Genomic DNA, 25,438 nt, shown 5'->3' on the forward strand with positions numbered 1-25,438 from the left:
AACGTTGCCCAGTAATCGGCTGCATTATAGCCGATTTCTTTATTACAGCAAATCGGCCGATTCGCTGATAAGCTTTCTTGAGATCGGAACCTTAGCCGATCGCAACCTCTCGGATCTGACACGTTTCGTTCCTTTCCAATCAACAGGTTAGATTGGCTGGCACGCCGCACGAACCGCACCAGGGCGATCACCCGAACAGGAGTTAAGCAGATTCTCTCGGGTCATGTGTCCGACGCTAGAGATTCGATCAGCCGATTTCTAGCGCCAACACTATCCCCGTCAGAACTCGAGATCCTAGAAAAGAAGTCGGGGGAAACCAAGGTCAAGCTGGCAAGCAAAGTGGACATCAAAGCTATTGACCTTGAGACTGGTGATAGCTCCAAGACAACCTTGATTGGCTCAGGGCTGGATCCTAAATAGGAAAACGCGATCATCAGCTTCCTCCAGACCAACTGAGATATCTTTGTGTGGAAGCCATCAGATAAGCTGGGGGTGCCCAGGGAGTTGATTGAGCACTCACTAAATGTGGATCCTAAAGCTACAGAAAAAAGACAATGACTACGTCGATTCACCCAAGATAGAAGAGAAGTAATTAGAAAAGAGCAGGCCAAACTACTCGCGGTAGGCTTCCTAAAAGAAGTCTATCATTCATAGTGGCTAGCCAATCACATCTTGGTGCGAAAGAAAAACAACAACGAGTGGAGGATGTGTGTCGACTACACGAACCTCAACAAGCATTGTCCAAAGGATCCCTTCGGACTCCCTGGGATTGATCAAGTCATCAACAAAATAGTTGGATGCGCCCTGCTCTGTTTTCTTGATTGCTACTTGGGGTATCATCAGATAGCTCTCAAGGAAGAAGATCAAATCAAGACTGCGTTTATCACCCCATATGGAGCTTTCTACTACACTATAATGTCCTTCGGGTTAAAGAACGCATGCGCTACCTATCAACAGGCAAGCCAGGAGTGCTTCAAAAAACAACTGCACTGCAATGTACAGGAGTACGTGGATGATGTGGTCATAAAGACCAGAAATCCAAACAACTTGATTGCAGATTTGGAAGAAACCTTCGCAAGCTTGCGAGAATTTTGGTGGAAGCTAAATCCAACAAAGTGCGTTTTCGGCGTACCCTCCGAAAAACTACTCGGGTTCATCATGAATCACCGAGGGATTGAAGCTAACCCCAAGAAGACTTCCACCATCACTGACATGCATGCCCAATCGTGCATCAAGGACGTCTAGAACCTGACTGGATACATGGCAGCCCTCAACAGATGTATCTCAAGGCTTGGAGAACTAGGACTACCCTTCTTCAAACTACTCAAGCGTCAAGATAAGTTTCAGTGGACCGAGGAGGAAGATCAAGCCCTACAACAATTGAAGGACTTCTTATCAAAGCCACCGGTCCTCACGGCACCAAATCCCAATGAAGACTTGCTACTTTACATCGTCAAGACTACTAATGTTGTCAGCACGACAATCGTGGTTGAAAGACCAGAATCAGGCCATGTATACAAAGTACAGAGGTCCATTTACTTTGTCAGCGAGGTGTTGTTAGACTCTAAAGCCAGGTACCCGCCAATTCAGAAACTGCTATACGCAATACTACACACCTCGTAGAAGCTACGACACTATTTCTAGGAACACAACATCTCCGTCATCAAAGACTTCCCCTTGGGAGAAATTCTCCACAATCGGGATGCAACAGGAAGAATATCCAAGTGGGTGGTAAAACTCGGAGCATTGTCCTTGGAATTCAAGTCAAGGACTGCCATCAAGTCACAAGCACTAGTTGATTTCATGGCAGAATGATGGGAAAATCAAGTACCAACACCAGCAGAACACCTAGAACATTGAGTTGTGTACTTTGATGGATCACTCAAGCTCAAGGATGCTGGCTCAAGGGTACTCTTAATTTCTTGCTAAGGCGAACAACTCAAATATGTCTTGCAGATCTTCTGGGAGGTATCTAACTATGAAGCTGAATACGAAATGCTTCTGCATGGGCTCCGCCTGGCAGTCTCGCTAGGAATCAAGCGATTGTTTGTCTACGATGACTTACTGATGGTAATCAATCAAGTCAACGACGAGTGGGATCACCACAAGGACACCATGGATGTGTACTGCTTGGAAGTACATAAGTTAGAGAGCAAGTTCTCCGGTCTAGAGTTCCACCACGTGGCTCGTGACAACAACATAGCCGCGGATGTCCTATCCAAGCTTGGATCTACTTGTGCTCATATTCCAGCTGGGGTCTTTGTCCATTAACTACACAAGCCATCCATAGCGGAGCCGGTGCCATCAAAAAACACCGATCGAGGTCACGACGCACCAGACCGGGAGGTTGTGATGATCGATGTAGACTAGAGAACCCCCTTCATCAACTACATCAAGGAGCACAAGTTAGCTTCAGAGAAAACAGAAGCAGAACAAGTCTCACGATGCGGCTAGAATTATATTTTAGTCGGAGACAAGCTCTATAGAAGAGGCGCATCATCTGGAGTACTCATGAAGTGCGTCTCACGATAATACGGCAAGGACATACTCAATGAAATCAACAAAGGCATCTGTTGCAATCACGCATTCTCATGAATGATCGTGGGCAAAGCCTTCAGAGTAGGGTTCTATTGGCCTACACCTCTCGCTAATGCCGAGGAACTAGTCTGCCGATGCCAAGGGTGCCAATTTTTTGCCAAGCAACAATACGTCCCTACCTACAAACTGATCACCATACCACTCTCTTGGTCCTTCGCATACTAGGGGCTAGATATGATTGGCCCACTACCGACGGCACCTAGAGGATTCAACCGAGTACTGGTGGCGATCGACAAGTTTACTAAGTGGATCGAGGTGAAGGCAGTAACCTACCCCAAAGTAGACAGGGTACTTGACTTCCTCGACAAAATTGTCCATCGCTACGACTTCCCCAATGGAATTATCACAGACCTGGTCTACAATTTCAACAATCACGAGTTCTAGGAGTACTGCGAGAATAGCAGATTAACGTTCGGTATGTCTCTGTCGCTCATCTGCGGGCCAATGGACAAGTTGAGCATGCCAACAGGATTTTACTGGAGGTTCTCAAGAAAAGATTACACGATATTAGAAACACCAAAGGGGGCAAGTGGCTCAAGGAGCTACCCAATATCCTCTAGGGGGCTTCGCACTCAGCCGTGCAAGCGTACAGGGCAATCACCCTACTTCCTGGTCTATGGATTAGAAGCCGTCCACCCCGCCGACGTTATGTGGAAATCTCCAATAGTTGAGCAGTACGAGGAGGGCGCAGGAGAAGAAATAAGGCATCTAGACTTAAACAGCCTCGAAGAAGCTTGTTGTGCAGCACTCGTCCAGTCAGCAAGGTACCTTGGAGGAATCCACCGCTATCATGATCGCAACATCAAAGAACGTTCGTTCAACGTAGGTGATATTGTCCTCAAGCATATCCAAGAGACCAAGGAACTGCACAAGTTGGACTCGCCATGGGAGGGTCCTTTCATCGTCTTCAAGGTCACTGGACCTGGGTCGTATAGGCTCCATCATCTCTCTGGCGATGACGTCGACAACTTGTGGAACATCGAGCAACTTTGTCAATTCTACCCTTAGTTTACGTATTCATGTAAATTGGCCATCGGCCTCAGTTATATAATTACAATTTAATAAAGCAGATTTATTTTTTGTCGTAAAATGACTACCTATTTTTGCCTGATTGCAACTTGCAGAAGCAAGTTCGCAGAGCTATTCAGCTCCCCGGGTACTATCACCCAACTCGCAGCTTGTAATCACAAGTCTGTACAAGGCTATTCAGCCCCTAGGACAAAATTACCCACATACGGCTTGCAAAAGAAAGTTGGCTAAAGTATTTTGTGAGTTATTCAGCTCATTGGACAAGTCTGTCCTCTCAATGTCTTTCAGAAAAGAAGCCGTCAGCAAGTTCGGAGTTGTTTAGACTACCCGAGCTTTTCTTGACTAGACAAGTTTGTCTAGTCACAGCTTGTAATAACAAGTCTGTAGTTCCAGGCTTTCAAGAGTACAACTTCTTAACAACCTAGAGAGGTTGCAAGGATAGGCTCCAGCCAAAGAAATCCTCAAAAGTCTACTTGTCTAAGAAGTATGACTACCTAGATACCCCGAGTACTTACACTCCGCAGAAAGGAGTCACATCCTAAAAATACTCGACATCGTGTATCTGAGGAGGATCATAAGAGTAGCCTTGTGCGTAGACACTCACGACTACCGTATGAGAAGTTATCACGGTAGTTCGTGAGATGCATTAAAACAACAAGTCGATAACAATAAAAATTGCAACAAGATTTCAAATAATTTACATTTTATTCATATCATGTTTAAATTACAATGAACTAATGTTCACTTTTTATATAAGACTACTCAAGGTTTAATTGACTAGCTACTTCCTTTGTGATAGGAGCCACCTCTTGCAGGTACTGCTCGAACTACTCATCAGAGTAGTCTTTTGCGATCCCTTCCGCAACGGGAGCCAGGTTCGCTTGTGGGTAAAAGGATTTCACAAAAGCTAGTAACTACCTAGAGACCGACTTGGCTATCTTCTGGACGTAGCCGGTAATCTTGGCAGGTGCCTCCTTGAGTATCTCCGACAGAGGGCGGGGCTCCACGCCTTCAGCAAGGGGCTCCACCACATTTGCAATAGGCTGAGCCGCTTCAGTTAGCTCCTTTAGAGCAAGCTTTGTGGCCGCCAGCTCAGCCTCGCGCTCCTGGTGGGTTTTCATGGCATTCACCAAGTCGACTTCTCTGTTTGTGTGCATCTTCCTCTCCTTCTCCAGGTGATGCTCCAAGTTCTTGTATAATACAGACAATTTGTCGTGCTGGTCCATCACCCTGTAGTAGGAGTTCTGCCAATCAGTCACTCGGCCTTGGAGACCTTGCGACTTTTCGAGCACTACAAGTACAACACAAAGGAAATTCAGTACCATCAAGTGGAATTAGTACTCGTAGACCAACGAGAGAAAACCAATTACCTTTCAGTTGATGCTTCAAAGCTTTGTTGCGCTTCCAGAGGTGATCTTTCTACTCCTCGAACTGCTGGACAATGTTATGGTACTCGGCGGCTTGGCCGTCGTACTTCATCAGTAGCTGGGAGGAGCACTCCCACTCCTAGGCAAGTTCTTGGGCAAGTGCCTGGGCTCGCATTATTGTATCACCGTAGCTCTGGAGCATCTTAGACTTTTGGCAGGAGCGTTTGTTATATCCTACAAAATAGAGCAAGTACTCGTATCAAGATATGAGTACTAATTTCACGTTGTGGGTGAAGCAGGAGGAAGCTTACCACTGCATATTGGCCTACCCGGTGGTACATCTCCATCATCGTGACCTCCCTCTCTGTGGTGAGTAGTGGGTCGGCGATGAGTTGGATGTCTTCAAGGTTCACCCCTTAGCTATTCATGGTTCCTCGTGCTCTTCAGCGATCATTGCACCAAGCAGAACCAGGGTGCAGCTGGACGACAGGCCCACCTCAGAAGGTGGGATGTAGGCCAACACTTCCAGCATGCCAGCACATGACGCACATTCTACGCTCAAGGTCTTCCTCAGCGGTGTCCTAGACAAAGATAGGGGCACACGATGCACCTTTCTCACGAGGATTCTTCTAGCATCATGGTCTCCAAGCTAGGCCGAAGAGACTGTAGAGGGAAGGAGCACCTGTGTATTCTTCACGAGAATTTTTCTAGCATTAGGAAATATGGTGGAAGCTGCCCCTAGCGAACAACAAAAGCCTCAACCCAACAAGCGATATAACTTGAGCCCTGAACACTCCAGATGCAGATGCAGTTCTATTTATAGCCAAGGCAACATGCTACCGTCCAGAGTGCTACAGTACGCTCCCGTGAACGCACGGCAGAGCTCTCTGTGCACATCACGCCCATACAATGTTGACGTGACGCTTGTCCTTACTGTCAGGACTCTGACGACCAGCGTTCGCATGTTGCTCATCTTTATCGAACCGACACGGGCGAGCAGCACTCCCATGTGGCCCTCATGACAAAGCAGCAATCATGCAAGTACTCTACTCAGGGGAGCTGAGGAAACAAGCCCTAGTCAATGGAATATGAGAGAAACAACATGATTTCCCCTATCGGATAGCTTGAATACCTGAGTACCCAACAATTTGCTTCCAAAGAGGCTCACAATAGTAGCCTTGTACGCAGACACTCATCTCGGTCGAATGAGCAAAATCAAGACCAAGTGTGAGAAGCACTAAACACAACAGATAATGAGTCGAGAGCAACAAATTGCATTAAGACTTAAAGTTATCTACATATTTATCCCATTACAAAACTAAATGTTCTTCCTATCCCAAAAGATAAGGAATTCATTGTAGGTCCAGGTGCTTGGCGACTTCCTCGGCAATGGGATCCATCTCTTGTAGATATTGCTGGAAGACTTCATCTGTGCAAACTCCCGCTATCCCCTTTGCGAGAGGAGACAAGTCGGTATCGGGGTAGAAGGACTTCACGAAAGCAAGCAACTATTTCGAGACAGACTTTGCCATCCCTTGAACATAGCCTGCGATCTTTCCCGACGCATCTCAGAGTCTCTCCACCAGTGGGTGAGGATCCACGCCATCAACTGGAGACTCCACCATATCAGCCAATGGTCGGGCTACCGCAGACAGTTCTTGCAGCTCCAGCTTACAAGCCCCAAGCTCAACTTGTTGCGCCTAGATGGTTGTCATGACATTGATCAGTTCAACTTTGCCATCTTGGCGCATCTTCCTCTATTTCTCCAAGTCGCGCTCCAACTCGGACACCTGCTGCCCTAGCCTCTCATGTTGGTTAGTGGCTTGAAAGTAGGCGTTCTACCAATTAGTTATGGTAGCCTTCAACTGGGGTTCCTAATTCTTATACTTTGCAATACAGAGACCAAAAATCAGTCAAAAAGACTACAGGCTATCAACAGATGGACACAACAAAAGATGAGTACTCACCTTCAAACTTCTGATTCAACGACTTGTTTTGCACTGCAAGACACTCATTTTCCTTTTCCAAATCCTGCACCTGCGCCCGAAAGGTCGCCGCCGTGCTGTCAAGTTTCATGACAAGTCGGAAAGTCTGTTATCGCTCTTCAGCCAACTCCTGCTCCAACACGTCAGCACGTTGTACGGTCTCGCCATAGTCCCGCAGCAGTTGGGACTTCCGGCAGGAGCGGTTGATCAAGTCCTGTTATCCAGAAATTAGTATTCGGGTACCGCACGGAGTACAAATTGTGGGCATTCAGAAGTGAAGCATAAGGCAAAGTCCAAACTTACCTCAGTGAAAGACGCGACGCGCTGGTTCATCTCACGTATGGTGGCCACCGTTTGCGCATCTAGCAGAAGATCGTCAATCAGCTAGACCTCCTCAAGCAGCACCCGAATCTCAATGCTCGGCTCGATCCTCGTGCTAGGCACTAAGACCATCTCACGACCAAACGACATTCCGACAGCAGTAGCTACGGCTCAAGGGCTCGGGCAGCCTCAAGCTCGGAGGCTTTGGGAGCAGCAGCGTTGTGGGGGATGGCTTCCATGATCACAGGCGGAGGCGGACTCTGCGGGAATACCCATGGGAAGAGCCCCGAGTCCAAAAGGCTTGGGGCTGGAACTGCAATGTCAGCCATCGAATTGATTACGTCGTGCATCAACACAGCGACATGTGATGCAGCACCTATCTTGACCGCTAGAGCTGAATCTCCTTCCGCCAGCGCTACAGTAGGCACGGGTGTTGCACCTTCAACCCAACGGCTAGCATCAACAGTTGTTGACCTTGAACCCAACAACCCAAGGCCCAGGCTAGAAGACGTCCTGCACAACACATAGTGTAAGTGATAGAAGACAACCAACTACTCAAGCAACAATTGGTACTCAACAATATCGAATCAATTTACCTTGCGAACCGTCGCAGCTTTAGTGACGGCTTCCCCACCAAGCATAGGGGCTTGATGGTGGGGGCAGGCTCCTTTAATGAGGCAACGCATCCTGACTACCGCCAGCTAGGGTAGTCCTGTCTTCTTCTTATGCGAATACCTTAGTACCCGCAGGATTGACTTCAACAGTGGGAGGCTCCAGATCATCTTCAACTACGACGACCTCCCCGGACATTGGAACTTCAGGCAAAGCGGCATCAGCTGCCGCCTTCATCGCCTCGACTACCTCCGCGACTACCTGCAGATACAACAAGTTCTGATTAGTAGTCGTGGTATCAACATACATGAATAATCGTACCCGCACCTCAGGGTCTTGCCCTTCCTCAAAGGTTATTACCAGCAGTGGCGTTAATTCAACGATACGCAGACTACCCGGATCGCGCGTCCTGCCGACCATCCGTTTCTTCTTCGGTGGTGGGGCCAAAGCGGTCTCAAGTTCATCTTTCGCAGGATGCTTCGATGAGCTAGAAGATGTCCCAACTTTGTCTGAGACGCGGACCCTCACACAATATACCCCAGCAGCATCAGAGTATGAGCTACTGAAGGACTCAGTTTCTTCTTCTTCCTCCTCCTCAGTGGCCCCCAGTACAGCAAGGTTTCACCGAAACACCTGTGGGGCACTCTCTATATCGTCGGAGCTAGGGGAAGGAGGGGGTGAATAAAACACAAGTATGTCTTCCTGCATAAAAGCAGACAAATTAGAAAGCAAAAAAGACCTCAAATAAGTACTCAAGGGCTAAAGCAACGGGTACTTATTCTTCTCGGTGGGTTAGCAGCGCTAAACTCCGGGACTACTCGGGGACCTCATTGGCGTTCTTAAACAAGTGTTTCAACCTCGCCATTACCCTATTGTTGGAGATTTGTTTAGTCATCATCCTTGACGGGTCGTTGAGGCCCGAGTACTCGTAGCTCCAGGTGTGGCGGAGCTATAGGGGTTGAACTCACTTCTTCATAAAATTGAAGGCTACTCCAACTCCTGTCAATCCTTGATTCTTCAATTGAAGACTGTTCCCGTGCATCGACTCATCTATTCACATGTTGTTCCACTTTGGGCAATGACCAGTCACCTTTGGCAGCTTTGGATCATGGTCTCCAATGTAGAACCACTTCTCCTTCTACCTAGAGTGTGACTCCAGCAACTCGTACTCCAAGTACAAGCTACTACTATTCTACCGCATCTGAATTCCGGTGCCCCAACTACTGCAGTACACTCCAGTTTTGGCTACGACTTCACCCAGAATATTTTACGGAATAGCTAAAAGTGGGGCTGAATCCCCAAGAAAGAGTCGCACAAATGCACAAGGATAGCGATGTGGAGAATACCATTTGGATTGAGATGGACTAATTGAAGCTTGTAATAATTCAAAAGACCCCTCAGAAAATTAGAGGATGGGATGGAAAAACCCCGCTCAACAAAGTGGGCGAAGGTTACCGTCTCCTCAGGGTACTCTTGTAGCGGCCACGGATTACCGCAGGCACATCTCCAGCCTATGGTCGCTTGGTTCTGCAGCAGTTTTGCTTTCACCAATGCCTAGATCTCTTCTTCCTTTAGGGTTGATCTCTTCCAGGTACAGGCAGGAGTTGGCGGCGCGGTTTGGTCCGTCTTCCCATACTTGTGCTGAGGCAGCTACGGCTCCTTCCCCTTTCCAGATCTCCTCTTGGAACTTTCAGCACCCCTGGAAGCAGAAGCTTTTTTCCCCATCTTAGATGTCACGAGCTGCTTCACGCGCATACACTCGGGGGCTCACAGAAGGGAGGCAGTAGTGGGGATTTCAAATTGGATTACGACGGTGTTGGACAGTAGAGTTTTTATCAAGCGCAAATAGCAGATGACAATAGTGGAATAAACGGGAGGCAACTTCCCTCATCTATTTATAACAAAAGCAGAGTAAAAGGAGATAATGGCCCCGATGTTTTCGCCTCTGGCCGTTAATTTCACATATGGCCGTCAGTTTCTGAAGTTACCGCAAAAGATAAGGTTACTGTTGGCGACGGTCACGATGACTGGTGGTTGACCCTTATACCTCTTGAAACTAGTCGGGTAACGACTCGGGGGCTGTGTGCCACATGCCCCTCGGATAAAAAGCTTTTTCTTCGGAGTTTAAGGTGAAGACAATGTCAATGCAGATTGACCCTCAACCTGATTCTTCGATTCAATCTAAGGCTCGGGGACTACTCCATATGGAGTGCAATTTTCATCACACTTCCATATATAAATTTACGGACAGATATTCAAGACAGCCTCGGATAAAGCTTCAGCACATTCTAACCGCATGGCAGTACTCGAGTTACTTGAAGGTTCAACTTCAACAGAGTACTCAGAAGAGCACCAAAAACTAGTCGGATGAAGCCTGTAAAGGTACTCGAGAATTCTGCATTTGACTAAAACGTACTCAGGGACTTGTCGTACATACATCTATGGGCCCACCAAAAGGTTTGGACAGACCCACATATAGGGTTGTGCACCAAGATGTGTCATACATGGAGACTATAGTGCAGGACGGCGTAGTCTACGTGGAGGACAGAAAGTAGTTAAGGACTTGAAAACTACTAATAGCAAGTTAGAGTAGGACTCTCTGGTCGAATCCGACAAGTATTCCTATAAAATAACTGATATGTAACCTTGCTCATCCGGTATATAAGGACGGGCTGGGACCCCCTCCACACAAGTTCAATTGAATACAAGCAAATAACACAGGACATAGGGTATTACGCGATCTAGCGGCCTAAACCTGTCTAAATCACGTGTCTACGTACACCATCGAGTTCCTGATTTTGGCGACACCCACCAACCAAAACTCTACCTTAGGTACTCTCCTTGATAGATTGTCAGGTTTAAACACCGACAAGCTTCAACCTCTACCTCTATCTCGGGGGCTAGAAAGGTAGCCACGATGCTAGAAGTAGTCACCACTGTCTTAAGTCTCTACCTCCGGCTCGGGGGCTACAAGAGTAGCCATGACACTGGAGGTAGTCGCTGCTATGGTCTCGGCTACTAGTAGCTCAGGGGCTAGCACTAAAGCATCACTGAGCAAAGAAATTACATCTTGTATTAATGCAGCTACAAGTGAAACATCACCTGGATTTCGTGCTGGCGCGAGCTGATCTTCCGGCGGCAGACTTGTTGGCGCCAGGATGACGTCTTGGGCCGAGTGGCTACTACCATCGGTTGTTGGCTTTGGGCTCGGGCCTCCAAGCTCCACGCTAGAAGATTTCCTACAGAAGACAAGTTGTTAGAAGATATAATACAAGTAAAATATCAAGCTACAATTAGTACTCGAATGGGGTACCAATACTTACTTTGAGGACCTCTTCACTTTCATAGAGGGCTCCACTGCCAAGCTCATGGGCTTGATGACTGGCGATGGCTTCTTCGATGCGGCTTGATGGATTGCAGTACGATCCTTGCCAACCTTCGTCGCTATTTCTGCCTCTCGGGTAGTTTGTGCGCTAATAGGGTTGGCCCTAGCAATGGAAGTTTCTTCGTCATCTTTGATCTAGATGACCTCCTCGATCACTGGTAGCTACTATTGCATGATTTTGGTAGCCGTCTTCTCCACCTCAATTACCTCTCCGACTACCTGCAATCCACCAATGTCGTATTGAGTAGACATGGTGGTAAGGGATTTACTTACAAGTACTTGATCCTCAGGATCTTATCCTTCTTCGAAAGTTATTACCATTGCAGGCACGTCCTCGGCGGTGAGAGGCTTCATCACCACGCGCTTCATGGTGATGGTGCGTTTCTTCTTGGGCGGCGGCACCAGTCCAACCTCCAGATCATCCTCCGCAGCATGCTTGGATGACCCGGAGGAAGACCTAGCCTTGTCTGATGGCCGGGCCTGCACGAACTCCTCAACAAGTTTAGAGTTAGAGCTGCTGAAGGACTCAATTTCATCTGACTCCTCCTCCTCCTCGACTTCACTTTGTATTCTTGTAGCTGTATGTAAACGAGGAGCTGCTTTGGAATCATCTGATCTGGGAGGAGGGGCGGAGCAGTACACGTGTACGTCTTCCTGCATGAGCAGACAAGTCAGTAGATGAAAAATTGAAAAAATCGGTACTTGGGGGCTACGGCCACAGGTACTTACATTTGTTGGCAGGTTGGTGGCACAGAATTCCTACACAATGGTCGAAATCTCGCTTGCATTCTTAAACAGCACCTCAACAGTGCCATGACTTTGTCGACACTGAGCTCCTCTGGTGTCATCCTGGATGGATCATTGGGGCCTGAGTAGTTGTAGCCCTGTGTGCATTGGAGCTACAAGGGTTGAACTCGCCTCTTCATAAAGCTGAAAGCTACCCCGACCTACAAGGGTTGAACTCGCCTCTTCATAAAGCTGAAAGCTATCCCGACTCTTGTTAGACCTTGTTGCTTGAGATTGGTGATTCTGTCTAGGAGGTCGGGTAGCTGCAAACAATCTCCATGACTTGCAAACAATCTCAATGACTTGGCTTGTCTAGCCACCAATTATTCCAAGTCGAGCGGTGGCTTATCACCTTAAGAAGCTTGGGCTCATGGTTTGCGATGTAGCACCACCTTTCTTTACATTCAAACTGCGAGTCAATCAACTCGTAGTCCAAATACATGCCCTTAACCTTTTCCCACATCTAAATTCCCACCCCTCCGACTACCTCAGTATGCTCTCGCTGGGCTGGGGCTTGACGCGGAAAAACTTGCGGAACAATTGAAAATATAGCTGGATCCCCAAGAATGCCTCGCACAAATGGACAAATATCGTGATATGTAGAATACTATTGGGTTTGAGGTGAACAAGTTCCAGCTTGTAATACTCCAAGAGTCCACGGAAGAAATCAAAAGCAAGCAATGCCAAGCCGCGTTCAGTGAAGTGGGTGAAGATTACCGTCTTGTTGACGTATGTCTCCATTGGCCAGGGGTTGCCGTATGCAGCCCTCTAGTTGATGACGCCTTTTCCTTAGAGTAGATTGGCTGCCACCAATGCCTTGATGTCCGCTTCCTTTATCACAAACTTCTTCCAAATACACGCAGATAATGGCGGGGCCGTCTGGTCAGTCCTACCATATTTGGGAGCTGGCAGATGGATCTCTTTCCACTTCTCTGTCTTCTTCTTCCCGCCTTCCTCCACCTTGCTTGAAGTTGCCTTCTTCCCTATCCGTGTTGCCATGAGGGTATTCTTTCGCATGCACTCGGGGGCTAAGTGGTGGGGGACGATGGTGCTCGAGCTCAAGGATTGGGCGGCGGCGGCGCTAGGGCTACAGTGCGGAAGTTGAAAGAGCAGATGGCACAGGTAAAATGGAGGGGATGTTTTCCTCCGTTATTTATAATCGCATCACAGTTAAAACAGCAGCGAGATTAACGGGAATATTCCGTTTTTAAAAAGCCCGAACATTTCGCATCTGGTTGACAGTTCATTGTTTTCGAAAGAGATAATGTTATCGTTGGCGAACGGTCATGTTGACTAGTGGTTGACCCTTATACCTAAACTAGTCATGTAACGACTCGTGGACTGTGTGCCACGTGCCCATCGGCTAAAAAAAGAATTTCTTTGGGTTTTAAGGAAAAGAGATGCAAAATTACAGATTGACCCTCAGTCTGATTCTTCAATTCAACCTAACTCGAGGGATGGAGTGCGACTTTGATCGCAATTTCATATAAAATTGAAGATTGAAGGACCAAGTTAAACGAGGCTTGATCACATTCTAACCGCATGGCAATGCTTGAGTACATTTGAAGAGTCAACCCAATGGAGTACTCGAAGAGCATCAAAACTAGTCGAAGAAACTGCTCTCACCCTCGGCGCGCCGATCGAGCAACTCGACAGCCTTCGAATTCGTGTTCACGCCCATGCATGGTACAGACGACGTTCTACGTGGTGACGCACTGACGCTCACCGGTATTATCGGTGGGCAACCTCCTCATCGTTAACGTACGCCCATCGCCCATCGGCCATGTCCGCGGGCGTGATCATCGACTCCGGCACGGCCCAGTGTGACAGCCCGCGGTCCGTGTTCCGGACGGCCATGGCGGCCGGCGACGCCGTTGGGGCGCCACGTCACCTGCTACAATTAACTTCACGTCTTCACCGAATGCAAACGTCCTGCTGCCCAGGCCAGGGGCGCGCCTTGACGTTCACCGGCGGCTACGCCGTGCCGTCAGAATTCTCTCGGGCCGGTGCATCGCGTTCGTGGGCAACGTGAACCAGCGCACGCCGCCCTGTGGAGGCGCTGTACGACGTCACCTTTTGTACGTGTCCTGAGCTGGTGCTTGCTCCTGGCATTATATAGGCCTTATGTTAATGATCCACCCCTCCAGCTAGCGTAAACTGTCGTGACACTTTTCGATCGGGACGGATTCATGGACAGATGGTTTATTTTTTCATGATACCTTTTAATTAGTTTCCAACGCGGATTTGAACGCACAATCTCATCTGTTGAACAGCAACAAATAATCAATTCTTTCCTCACAAAAACATTTTTGGATATGAAAGTATTGCTTCTCTGGCTGGACTGAGCCGGTATTGCCTTTTTTAGTTGGGCCTGCATTCTATCTCACGGCCCATTAACCATCAGAATCATCGGTCAGAAGCCCAATCACGCAACCATTTTCCTTAAATGACCATCCTACCCTAGATTCGCCCCCAAATCGGCGAGGACACCACCAACTCACCCCAACCCCACCACGCTCCCTCTTGCCTCAACAGCGCGTGACTGCGTGAGCGCTCCTCCCTCTCGCTCGCTCGCTCGCTCGCTGCCAGAAGCCAAGCGCAGCAAGCCCCGATGGCGGCGCCGCCGCCGGCGCCATGGGTGATCCTCGGCCGCGTCCTCCGCTTCGCCCCGGACGAGGTGCTAGAGGCGGAGGAGGAGGAGGCGCAGGTTCAGTACGCCGACGTCGTGGTACCGGAGGTGGAGGACGTCGTGGCGGAGGAGGAGGAGGAGGCGGAGGAAGAACCCCACTTCACCCTCTCGGTCGTCCGGCCGCCGCGGGTCACCATCGTCGAAGCCGGCCTCGGAGCCCACCCCAACCCCGACTTCCCCGACAGGTACCCCTACATCATCGCCGCCGGGCCCCAATGCCTCCTCGCCCACTTCGGCGACGGGCTCTTCCGCGGCACCTACTTCCGCAACTTGCCGCATCGGGAGACCCACCTCGTCCTGGTGCGCAACTTCGAGACCCCGGTCGACTTTGGCCCGACGACGGCCTCCGCCGTGCACATCCCCGACCGCATCGGCGCCCCCTTCCTCTGCAACATCGGGAACATCGGCCTCTACTCCGACGACTACGGCCGCTACAAGATCGCCGAGCTCCAGCTTCAGAGGGGCTTCGAAGCAGCCACGATCGTCTGCTTCCAATCGACCAACTACGGACACGCGGTGTGGCACGTCAAGCACGTGGTACACCCCATGGCTCAAGTGAACCGGAACTGGGTTCCCCACGGCGCCGTCACCCTCCACAGCACGATCTGGTGGTTCGACCTCTCGTGGGGGATCCTCAGCTGCGACATCGACGACGAGGACCCGGATTTGCAGTTCCATCACGTCCCGGACGGCCGTGTTCTCACCGCAGCCACGCCGGACATCCACACCAAGCGCTGCATCACGGTGAGCCGGAACAAGCTGCGGTACGCGGAGATCGTCACCGACGGCGGAGGGGCGAGACTGTGCATGTGGACGCGGAGGATCGGCCCGGATGGATGGACCTGGTACGTGAAGAACGCAATGAACTTCGAGATCCTCTGGGACGACGACAGCTACGTCCGGACCGGGCTGCCGCGGAGCGTCCCCGTGCTCGCCGCCGTGTGCCCGTCGGACCCCAACCATGTCTGCTTCGCCCTGGAGCAGCGTATCTTCGGCGTCAATGTGCGCTCGCGCAGGGTCGTGAGCAACCAGCCCTATGAGCTGGCGAACATCCCAGGTCCACAGCAGCCAGCCTCCAGCCGCTACGTTGTCGCTTGGGACCTACCACCAGCGTTTGCCCAAGGTAAGACACAATCACATATTCACATAACTCCGTTTCAGAAAGTTCTACTGTGCTTGCTTCAGTTGCTTGTTTCATCATCTGTGGCTGTGCAATTGAGATATCATGCTCCTGAGTCCTGATTCCTTCCTGCTGGAGTCGTTTACCCAATGCTTGTGTTTTGCAATTAGATGCTTCAAATGTCAACATCATTGCATGATCAATTTATCCGCATATTCATACGCAAATCTGCAATGATGCGGCGTTTAGTGTTCCTTGTGATTCCTAGCACTGCATGCCCTGTTTCAGGACTTCCCCAATAGATATTTCAGGGCACATTATATTATTATTTATCCATATATCAATCTGCGTGTATGTAATGTTTGTGTTTAATTTCCTGTACTTCTGCACACTGCAATGCCTGTTTTAGAGTGTTATCCATGAACAGGCACTTGCATACTAGTGCCAAAGTACTTCCATATGAAACTTGTTAATTATCATCATAGATGTATCCATACACAGGATGGTTTATAATTTTTTTTTTTAGTTTGCATGAGGTTTAACCGTTTTAGTAACAATGCATGAGCATAATAAGATTGCCCCTAATATGCTCATGATTGCTTTGTCAACCATTTAATATTTTTCTTTGGTGATTCTCTGTTGACTAGTAGTGTTATCCATTTGTTTCTGAGAGAGTAGCAATTGATTTTAGCAACAACATGATTGCAGTTTGAATCACACTTTTGTCTACACAAAATATATTGACGTGTCAGAAATCCTGATTATTCCATATGTAGGATATATTCCATTACTGCATATAGGCATCTAGCAGAAATTACAACTTTCCATCCTGTCATAGCAGAGTTACAGGGTGCATTTAACTTAATTCTTTATGATCATTGTGTTCTTACTTGGAGGACATTTTCTCCATAAAAAGGGTCTGCTTGAATGACATGCTGGACCAGCCTTTTAATTAAAGATTTTCTTTCAGCAATTTTGTGTTGATCACTAGCAATGTCAATTGATGCCATAAACTTGATTGTGTGTGTTGATAGTGTTCCCAGGAAGTAATAGAAATGTTGCTTATAGCTTGTGCCCTATTTTGCATAGGCATCAAACACACTAGCAGTTAATTCTTCTTGTTATAGCAGAGTAACAGGACAATCCCAATTGCATTTAGCTTCTTTCGTCTTGATTACTGTGTTAATAATTTGCAGTTCAGACATCATCCTGCTGCTGGAGTTGTTTACCCAGTACTTGTGTTGTGTTTTGCAATTTCATGCTCCAAACGTCAACAGCATTGCATGATCAATTTATCTGCGTATTAATATGCAACCTCTGCAATTACAGCATTTAGTGTTCCTTGTAATTCCGAGTAGTGCATGGCATGTTTTAGCCTTCAAGGAGAGAATCCGTATCTCGTGTAATTGTGTTTCTAGGTGACATAGTTGTAATTTCAAGAGCTCATTATATTATCTATCAATATATCATTGTGTGTGTGTATGTAATGTTTGTGTTTTCAGTACTTCTGTATGCAATGGCCAGCTTTATTTTATTTCCAGGAATGATCATTTAGTTTTGTTTCCTCATGAAAATCAGGCTCATATGCTAATTATGATATTTTTCTATTTCTGATACATATTCCTGAAAATGGATTTCATCAACTTGTACATAGTGATAATCTGAACTGGTTGAAGTGACATTCTACACAACTAGCATGTACTGCATATATATTAGGGGCAATCTTATGCGCATGTGTGCTTTATCAACCATTTAAAAATTTTCTTTGATGATTCTCTGTTGATGACTAGTAGTGGTGTCCATTATTTTTTGAGAGTGCAGTGCTAGCAATTGATGTTAGCACCAGCATGATTGCAGTTTGAATTACAGTTTTGTCTATACAAACATCTTGATTGTGCTAATTCTTCAACTGATGTTCGGAAACCCTGCTTATTCCATATATAGGATGGTCCATTATTGCATATCAGCATCGAACTGAAATTACAACTTGCCATCTTGTCGCAGCAGAGAGTTTACCAGGGTGCATTTAACTTAATCCTTTATGATCATTGTGTTCTTACTTGGAGGTTTTTATTTTTTCCATAGCAAAAAAGGAACACTTGCATGACATGTGCTGGATCAACATTTTACAGATTTACTTTTGGCAGTTTTCTGTTGATCAATAGCAATGGCAATTGATGTCAGAATCTTTATTGTGCATGTAGCATGTTGACAGTTTTTCCAGGAATTACCAGAAATAATGCTTATAACTTGTGCCTATTGTTGTATATACATCAAACATACCGTAACAGCTAACTCTTCTTGTCATAGCATTTACCCTCATTCCTTGTAATTACTCTGTTAACAGTTTGCTGCTCTCGGTTCTTGCATTTATTATCTAGTCACCGTTGTCTGACTAGCATTTCTTCTCTGTAGCTCTTGGCATGGACGCCGGCTTGGATGAGCAGCCGTTACCGGAAACCAGCGCGGAGGACCCAGCGCCAGAGGAGGAGGAAATCGACTTCGTCGCGCCGTAGGCACCTGTTGCCATAGAGGGGCTCAGGGGCTGCAGGTAGAGGTCAAAAACATAAACAAGAACCCGCAGCTGGCAAAAGCATTCAGCGACGAGGCGATTCATGATTGCGACTTGAACTTGCTCGCGGAGTTGTTGGGTCCTGAGACTGCAAGGAGGCTTAAAGCTGATCCCTGTTTTGTTTGTTCTAGACATGTTTTTCTTCGAGATGTGTACATGTAGGCGTTGAGGTATGGATGGGATGGACTAATTGCAACATTTTTTGCTGCCATAGCTGGATTTCTTCTGATCTCTTGATCCCTGCCCAGTCTGTCCCCTTTGAAGTGTCGTTCTGGCAATCTGTTCTCTGCGAATTTTCGTCCTGACCCTGTTGCAATGAGTCCACCTCATTGTAAGACTTCCATTGTCGTTCTTGGAGGATGATATTAGCTTCCAAACAAAGTCACTTCGCATTTCATTTGCAACGTTTTACACAAATCTCATTTTCTAAGGTTTATTTACAGTGGTGTTGGCCATGAGTACATGACCGAGTTGCAGGAAAATTGTCTAAATCCAACAATTTTACATATTTTTAGCGGCTCAATCTAGTTTCTTCATAGAAATGCTGCATTTCATCCAATCTTTATGAAAACATGTTGTGTTAGAGTCGACAAAGAAATTATTTAGTTCCTTTTCTCTATTTTTATTGTATCATTAACATCCATTCTTCTTTTATTAAAAAAAACATATGATGTATGTGACACCCCTACTCCGCCCTCCTACTTCTAAATGTGATCATGACACCGCTAGATTCGTACCATCCTCCCCATCATGCTTTACTTCTAAAACCTCCTACTTCGTCATCATGCATCCCGGTCATGGTATTGCTCACTTTAGCTACATTTCTTACCACCCCATGTTCCAGCCTCTGCATTTAGCTAGGTTGGTTTTCCTCTGGTAGCTTCCCTATATATCTAGTGGTGAACCCTTCCCTTTGATCCTTCCAATAAACACATTGTTGTTCACAATCAATCTCAAAATAGACAATGTGTGTTCTTTACATGAAATTGGATGCTTTAGTTTTTTTTCCATAATTAATTATTATTTTCTCCGAGCTCAGTATGTGTTTTTTACTTTGTAATGAGGTGGGACCTAGGCTAGCTCACCCGGTGCTGTTGTGCCCCTAGCCTCATAATGCATTATCCAGTGCTTGTGGCTTGATGTTCATGTTATACTATGCTAAGTTAGTCCTAGACTTCGCAGAATGTCATTAAAATAGAAGTTCTATATCATGATCAACATAGTTTAAATTATCAACACTTTTTTAACTTTGTATGCGTACTGAAATGTCATCAACACGAAATTTCTCTCATAATCCTCCTACTTCTGCGTGTGGTCATGGCACCGCTAGATTCATACCATCCTCCCCACCATGCTTTATCGTCGTCAGCAGGGATCCTTGCCATGGCATTACTCATCTTAATTGCACTCTTATCACTCCATGTTCCAGCCGAATGCATCTCTAGATTGGTCTGCCTCTAGTAGCCTCCCTCTATATGTCTAACAGTGGATTGTCCTCCCTTTTGACCCTTCGAAGAAAAACATTGCTGTTTGCAATCAATTCCAAAATATACGATGTGAGTTCTTTACATTCAATTGGATGCTTTAGTTGTTTTTCCATAATTAATCATTATTTTAATTTCTCCGATCTCAACATGTGTTTTTAATGAGGTGGGACTTGGGCCATTGAATAGTGGCTTGATCTGGTGCCGTCATGCCTCGAGCCTCATAATGTATAGTGCTGTGGTTGTAACTTCATATGTGTTCCATAATGTCATTAAAATAAAAGTTATATCTCATAATGAATAGAATTTATATTATTCAAACTATTTGTAACTTTGTATGTGTACTCATGAGCTAATGACAGTTGCCTATTCCATTCGGTTGGGTCGAACAGCCGGACAATAAGGCCCAACAAGATCTTGGGGGATTCACGTGTTGGGGAACAACGGATGGGGAGGAGCTGCTTCCGAAGCGTAATCACGTCGCTTATATTACCGTCCTGCCCTTGCATTTCCCCCAAATCGGCGAGGCCACACCACCAAATCACGCCAAGGCCAACCCGTCCGCTCTCTCCCTCTCGCTGCCTCTACTTCCCGTCCGCGCTCTCCCTCCCGGCTCCGGCCGCTTGCTCGCTCGCTGCAGGAAACCAAGCGCACCAAGCCCCACCCTATGGCAACGCCGTGGATGATCCTCAGCCGCATCATCCGTGCTAGCACCGGCCCAGGCGACGCGGCCGCGGGGGTGGAGGTGGAGGCACAGGAGCAGCACGCAGCGGCGGCGGGGCTGGGGGTACCGGTGCTGCACGACGCTGCCGCGGGGGCGGCGCAGGCGCAGCACGCCGCGGACGCGCCCGACTTCACCCTCCCGGTCGCGCCGCGGGCCGCAGAGCCCACCCCAAACCCAACCTCCCCGACAAGTACCCCTACATCATCGCCGCCGGGTCCCACTGCCTCCTCGCCCACTTCTCCGTCAGGCCCTTCTACGGCACCCAGTTCAGCAACAACGGCCTCCTTTTAGCCACCTCGTCGTGGTGCGCGACTTCCACACGGCCGAGGGCCGGACGACGGCCTCAGCGGAGCCCCTCCCCGACCGATCCGGCCCCGTCCCCATCCTCAGCAGCATCGGGAACGTTGTCCTCGCCACCAACGACAGAGGCGACTACCTGATCGCGGAGCTCAAGGTCTTCACAGGTAGCGCCCGCGCCACGCTTACCTACCTCCAATCAACCGGCCGCGACGTGTGGGCTGGGAGGCACCTGACGCCCCCTGGCGGCGTACAACCGGGAGTGGACCCCCACGGCGCCGTCTTCGTCGACCGCACACTCTGGTGGTTCGACCTCACGTGGGGGATCCTCAGCTACAAGGTCTCGCTCTCGGACAGGAACCAGGATCTGGTCTTCCACGAGCTGCCTGGTGACCTCGAGCTCGACCACGAGCCGCCGCACATCCACACCAAGCGCTGCGTCACAGCGAACCGGGGAAAGCTGCGGTACGTGGAGATCATCACCGAGGGCGAAGCTGCAGCAAGGGTGTGCATGTGGTCGCGGAGCCGCACTCCGCCGGATGGGGATGGGTGGCAGTGGCACCCGAGGTACGCGGTGAGCTTCGAAGAGATCTGGGACGGCGACAGCTACAAGGCGACCGGGCTGCCGCGGGACGTCCCCGTGCTCGTGGTTGTGTGCCCGTCGAACCCTGACTTGGTCTACTTCGCCCTGGAGCAGCGCATCTTCGGCGTCAATGTGCCTGCGCGCACGGTCCTGCACGACGAGCCGGTGAACATGCCACGGGCAGGGCCGGACCCGATCTCCGGCCGCTACGTCGTCGCCTGGGACCTGCCACCAGAGGTTGCCCAAGGTAATTAAGGCACAACCGCACAAGTAAGTTTCAGCAAATTCTACCGTGCTTGCTTGTTTCAGCAAATTCAGAGATCATGGTGTGCTGCAATTCTGTATCTCTACTGCAGTAATGCACTGATGACTTGCGTTGGCCTAAATGCAGCACTGCGGTCGTGGCGGGATCCACGCCTTACTCCGCGAGAAGTGTTTGGCTGCAATATCGCTCGTCCTCCTGAAGTATATATATTGGTCGCGGTCGCAAGCAGAGGGCGGTGGATGTTAGCAAGAGTGTAAATATCCATAACTACTCCCTCCGTCCTAAATTACTATTCGTTTTGACTTTTTTAGATACATTATTTTTCTATATATCTAGACATAAGTATATATGTAGGTGTATATCAAAAAGTGTGTATCTAGAAAAATGAAAACGAATAGTCATTTAGGACGGAGGGAGTACGTTCTTAACTCTGCACAGATTCTAGCGTGCTTCCTTGTTTTTATGCTGTGTGCCTGAAATCTCTTCAGACATCATGGTGTGCTGCGATTCTGATAGTCTCTGTTGAGTTGCATATCTACTTGTGTTCTTGCAATCACACACACTTCAGATGTCAACAGCATTGCATCATCTATCTATCTGCATGCATAGTCATCTAGAATTAATTGCATATGCTAATCAAGATATTTTCTGTATCCGATCCATATTGACTAGAAATGTGGATGAATCTGTATCTAGTGACATAACATCTTGGAACAAAATGAGAATTTATATGTTCTTGATCTGGAAATTACATTTAGATGAATACTACACTTGTGCACGTTGATAGTTACCCAGGCAAGGACAAAATTACTGACTACAGAATGCCTGAAGAGCTATACAGGCGTCAGATAGAAAAGTACAATTAGCCAATCTTGTCGTAGCAGCGTAACACGTACGCCAATCTCCATTTGCACTGAACTTCACTCTGTGATTACTTATTCTTAGTATGGTGTTCTAATTCTGATGCATCGTGTTGTCTGATTAGCATTGCATTACTGAAGCATCACTCTGCATAACTTTACAGTAGCGCATAAAAGAAATCTTCTGATGTCTAATTAATAACTCACCCCTTCTTTGTGCAGGTCGTGAAGTTGCTCAAACTTGTGTCCTGTTGAATGCTTTTGCCAGAGATGGGGTTATGCATAGAATGAGATTTAGATGATTTTTTCTTACTCTCTGTCTTAGTCAGAAATTGCTCCAAGATTAAAGCGTTTCTGCATGTGGTCACCGATAGAAATTACTTGCTATCAAAGGATTAGTTCTTAAACAGATATTTCTCCAAGATTTGTTGGTTCTGTGTACAAGCTTTTCTTTGAGATGTATATACGCTTCAATGCGCAATGTGATTGATGAGATGAAGTCGTTTCAACATTTTGATTTCTTTAACCTGGAGACTCTTTTGTTTTGTTCTATTGCATCCTGGCACTCTGTTCTCTTCTTTCTTCCCTACTGTTTTCTACTGCCACAAGTGCAGAATAGATGTCCTCCTTTGAAGGATGATGTTGTCTTGCAAATAATTGTCCCTCAACGTTCTTGAACCAACATTTTCCCATCAAGCTTGGTTTGGCACTCGAATGGTTTGAGAAAATATCAAATTTTCAGTTAGGTCCCGTTTGGATCCCTTCATTTTGAAGGAATTGGAAACTACTTAATGGAGTAGGCTAATTTATCTTGGAATGTGGCATTCCACAACTTTTCAAAGTTTAGATATAACCCTATCTTAAATTCATAGGGTGGGAGATGGAAATTGATTCTATAGATTATGATTATTAGAATGGAATTCAATTCTTATAGCACGCTCTTGGACTCGCTTCCCTATAGCAGAAGTGCAGCACATAAGTATTTCTCCCATATCACCAACAATAATATACAAATATATTCCACCTACAATTATATTAACTTAATTAATTTATGTTTAAATAATGATTATTAGAATGGAATTCAATTCCAATGATCCAAACGGGGCGTTGTTGTCTGTCCATGGAATCAAAGCAGAAAGTAATTTATACTGAGGAGAGTGGTTCCAATCTGGTACATGACTGATGTGGCTCAATTTTGCGTTCCTTACATTCAGCACACCCTTCAAATTTGTGGGCTCTAGGATTAATCAATGTTCCTCCCATATCGAGGTATATTCTTCCAGATATTTTAACATACATCTCAATTTCAATAATGCAACACACTCTGATGTGCAAAGCGAAGCTCAGTGAAGAACGTGCACGCTGAAGAATGGGCTTGATATTGTACTGCATGTATATATCTATTTTTTTTCGTAACCAAGTTAAACCAACAAAAGGCGGTGAACTGAATCGGACACCAAAACGACTACGCGTATTCAGTATTCACTGTATATTCTGCTCTCCCCATTCCAGGAGTATAATAGCATAGAATTGAAACTAGCTCCAGACGGAAACTGAAAATACAGCCAGTACAAGATGAAAGCCGCTGCACTTGTATCTATAGATGTTACAAGGGGAACAATCTAATTTGAAAGTGAGAGCATCTCCAACAGATTGCTCATATTCCACTGCCAAAATATTTTCTCTCTCCCTCTTCAATAGTTACTTTTGCGATTTAAGTGATCATAGCTGTAGCATACTACCAGAAATCAATCTCCGATACCTCCTCCAATGCATGTACCCTTTATTTATTTTTTTCTTTTTTCCCACCCTTCTTCCTCTGCACCTCCCTTCTTTCTCCGCTCCCAACCTCTCCCGCACCAGCCGCCCCCTCCCAATCTCTTCCTGCCGACCGCACCCCCCTCTACCGGCTCATCCCGATCGACTGCAGCGCCCACCCCTCTACCTCAGCTGGTGGCCGGTGAAGAAGCGCTCCTCCTCACGGCCATGGCACAAGGTGGAGATGCAGCGGCGGCGCCCACTAGCTTCTCGCCGCGGTTGCGGCCCCTCCACCTGCTCATCCATCCCAACCGCAATTGGACCCTCGCCCCTCCACTGATGATGGAGCCGGTGAAGAGGAGCGTGGACGAAGCCGCTCCTCCTCATGGCTATGGCGCGAGGTGGAGGTGCAATGGAGGAGGTGAGTTTTTAGCAATTGCCAAAGAGATTTTGGTATTGGGGAAGAGATTGATAGTCTGCTGGAGCTCTCTCTGATCTCTAAAATCTCCTAAATGGTAGTTTTTTTGGTATTGAGGGTGGATATAAGCGATCTGCTCGAAATGCTATGATATAGAGTAGTGTCTTTGAGATTAAATGCAATTCAGTGTGTAGCTCTCCATCAAATGATTTGGGGCAAGAATTAGTGGTGAGCTTTTGGAGAGGGGGAAAAAACAGTTGCAGGGGACTAAGAATTAAGTCCCTGAAAAGCTTGTGAAAAATCTCGGTATCAAAATATAATGTAAGTGACATGGAACATTAGATCTGGATTCGGTGCGAAGGTACACGAGAAAAATCACGTTTGGAACGAACGGTATCTTGTCTTGGATGAGAAACCCAGTCACGTAACCCGTTGCGTTAAATTACCATCCCTGCCCTTGCATTGCCCCCAAATCAGACGACGCCAACACGTACCAAATCATCCCCGGCCCAACGCCCATCACCACCGCTCTCCCTCCCGCTCGCTCGCTCGCTGCCGGAAGCTAGCCAAGCGCACCAAGCCCCC

General features: G+C 47.5%; 1 protein-coding gene across 1 annotated transcript; it reads left to right on the forward strand.

Annotated features, from left to right (window-relative positions):
• Positions 1 to 14,694: 14,694 nt before the first annotated feature.
• On the forward strand, positions 14,695 to 18,408 carry LOC117853467 (uncharacterized). The gene is made up of 2 exons (XM_034735819.1): positions 14,695 to 15,895; positions 18,308 to 18,408. Exons 1-2 carry the CDS (start codon positions 14,695 to 14,697, stop codon positions 18,406 to 18,408), a joined length of 1,302 nt encoding a protein of 433 aa, XP_034591710.1.
• Positions 18,409 to 25,438: the final 7,030 nt, after the last annotated feature.

This window comes from Setaria viridis, chromosome 4 (genome assembly GCF_005286985.2).
Source record: "Setaria viridis chromosome 4, Setaria_viridis_v4.0, whole genome shotgun sequence".
NCBI classification, from domain to species: domain Eukaryota; kingdom Viridiplantae; phylum Streptophyta; class Magnoliopsida; order Poales; family Poaceae; genus Setaria; species Setaria viridis.

Bases quoted from the DNA above. Each gene is read 5' to 3' on its own strand.
- LOC117853467 (XM_034735819.1), top strand. From the start codon at position 14,695: ATGGCGGCGCCGCCGCCGGCGCCATGGGTGATCCTCGGCCGCGTCCTC. The intron at 15,896-18,307 runs GTAAGACACAAT...TCTTCTCTGTAG, and splicing joins ACCACCAGCGTTTGCCCAAG to CTCTTGGCATGGACGCCGGC.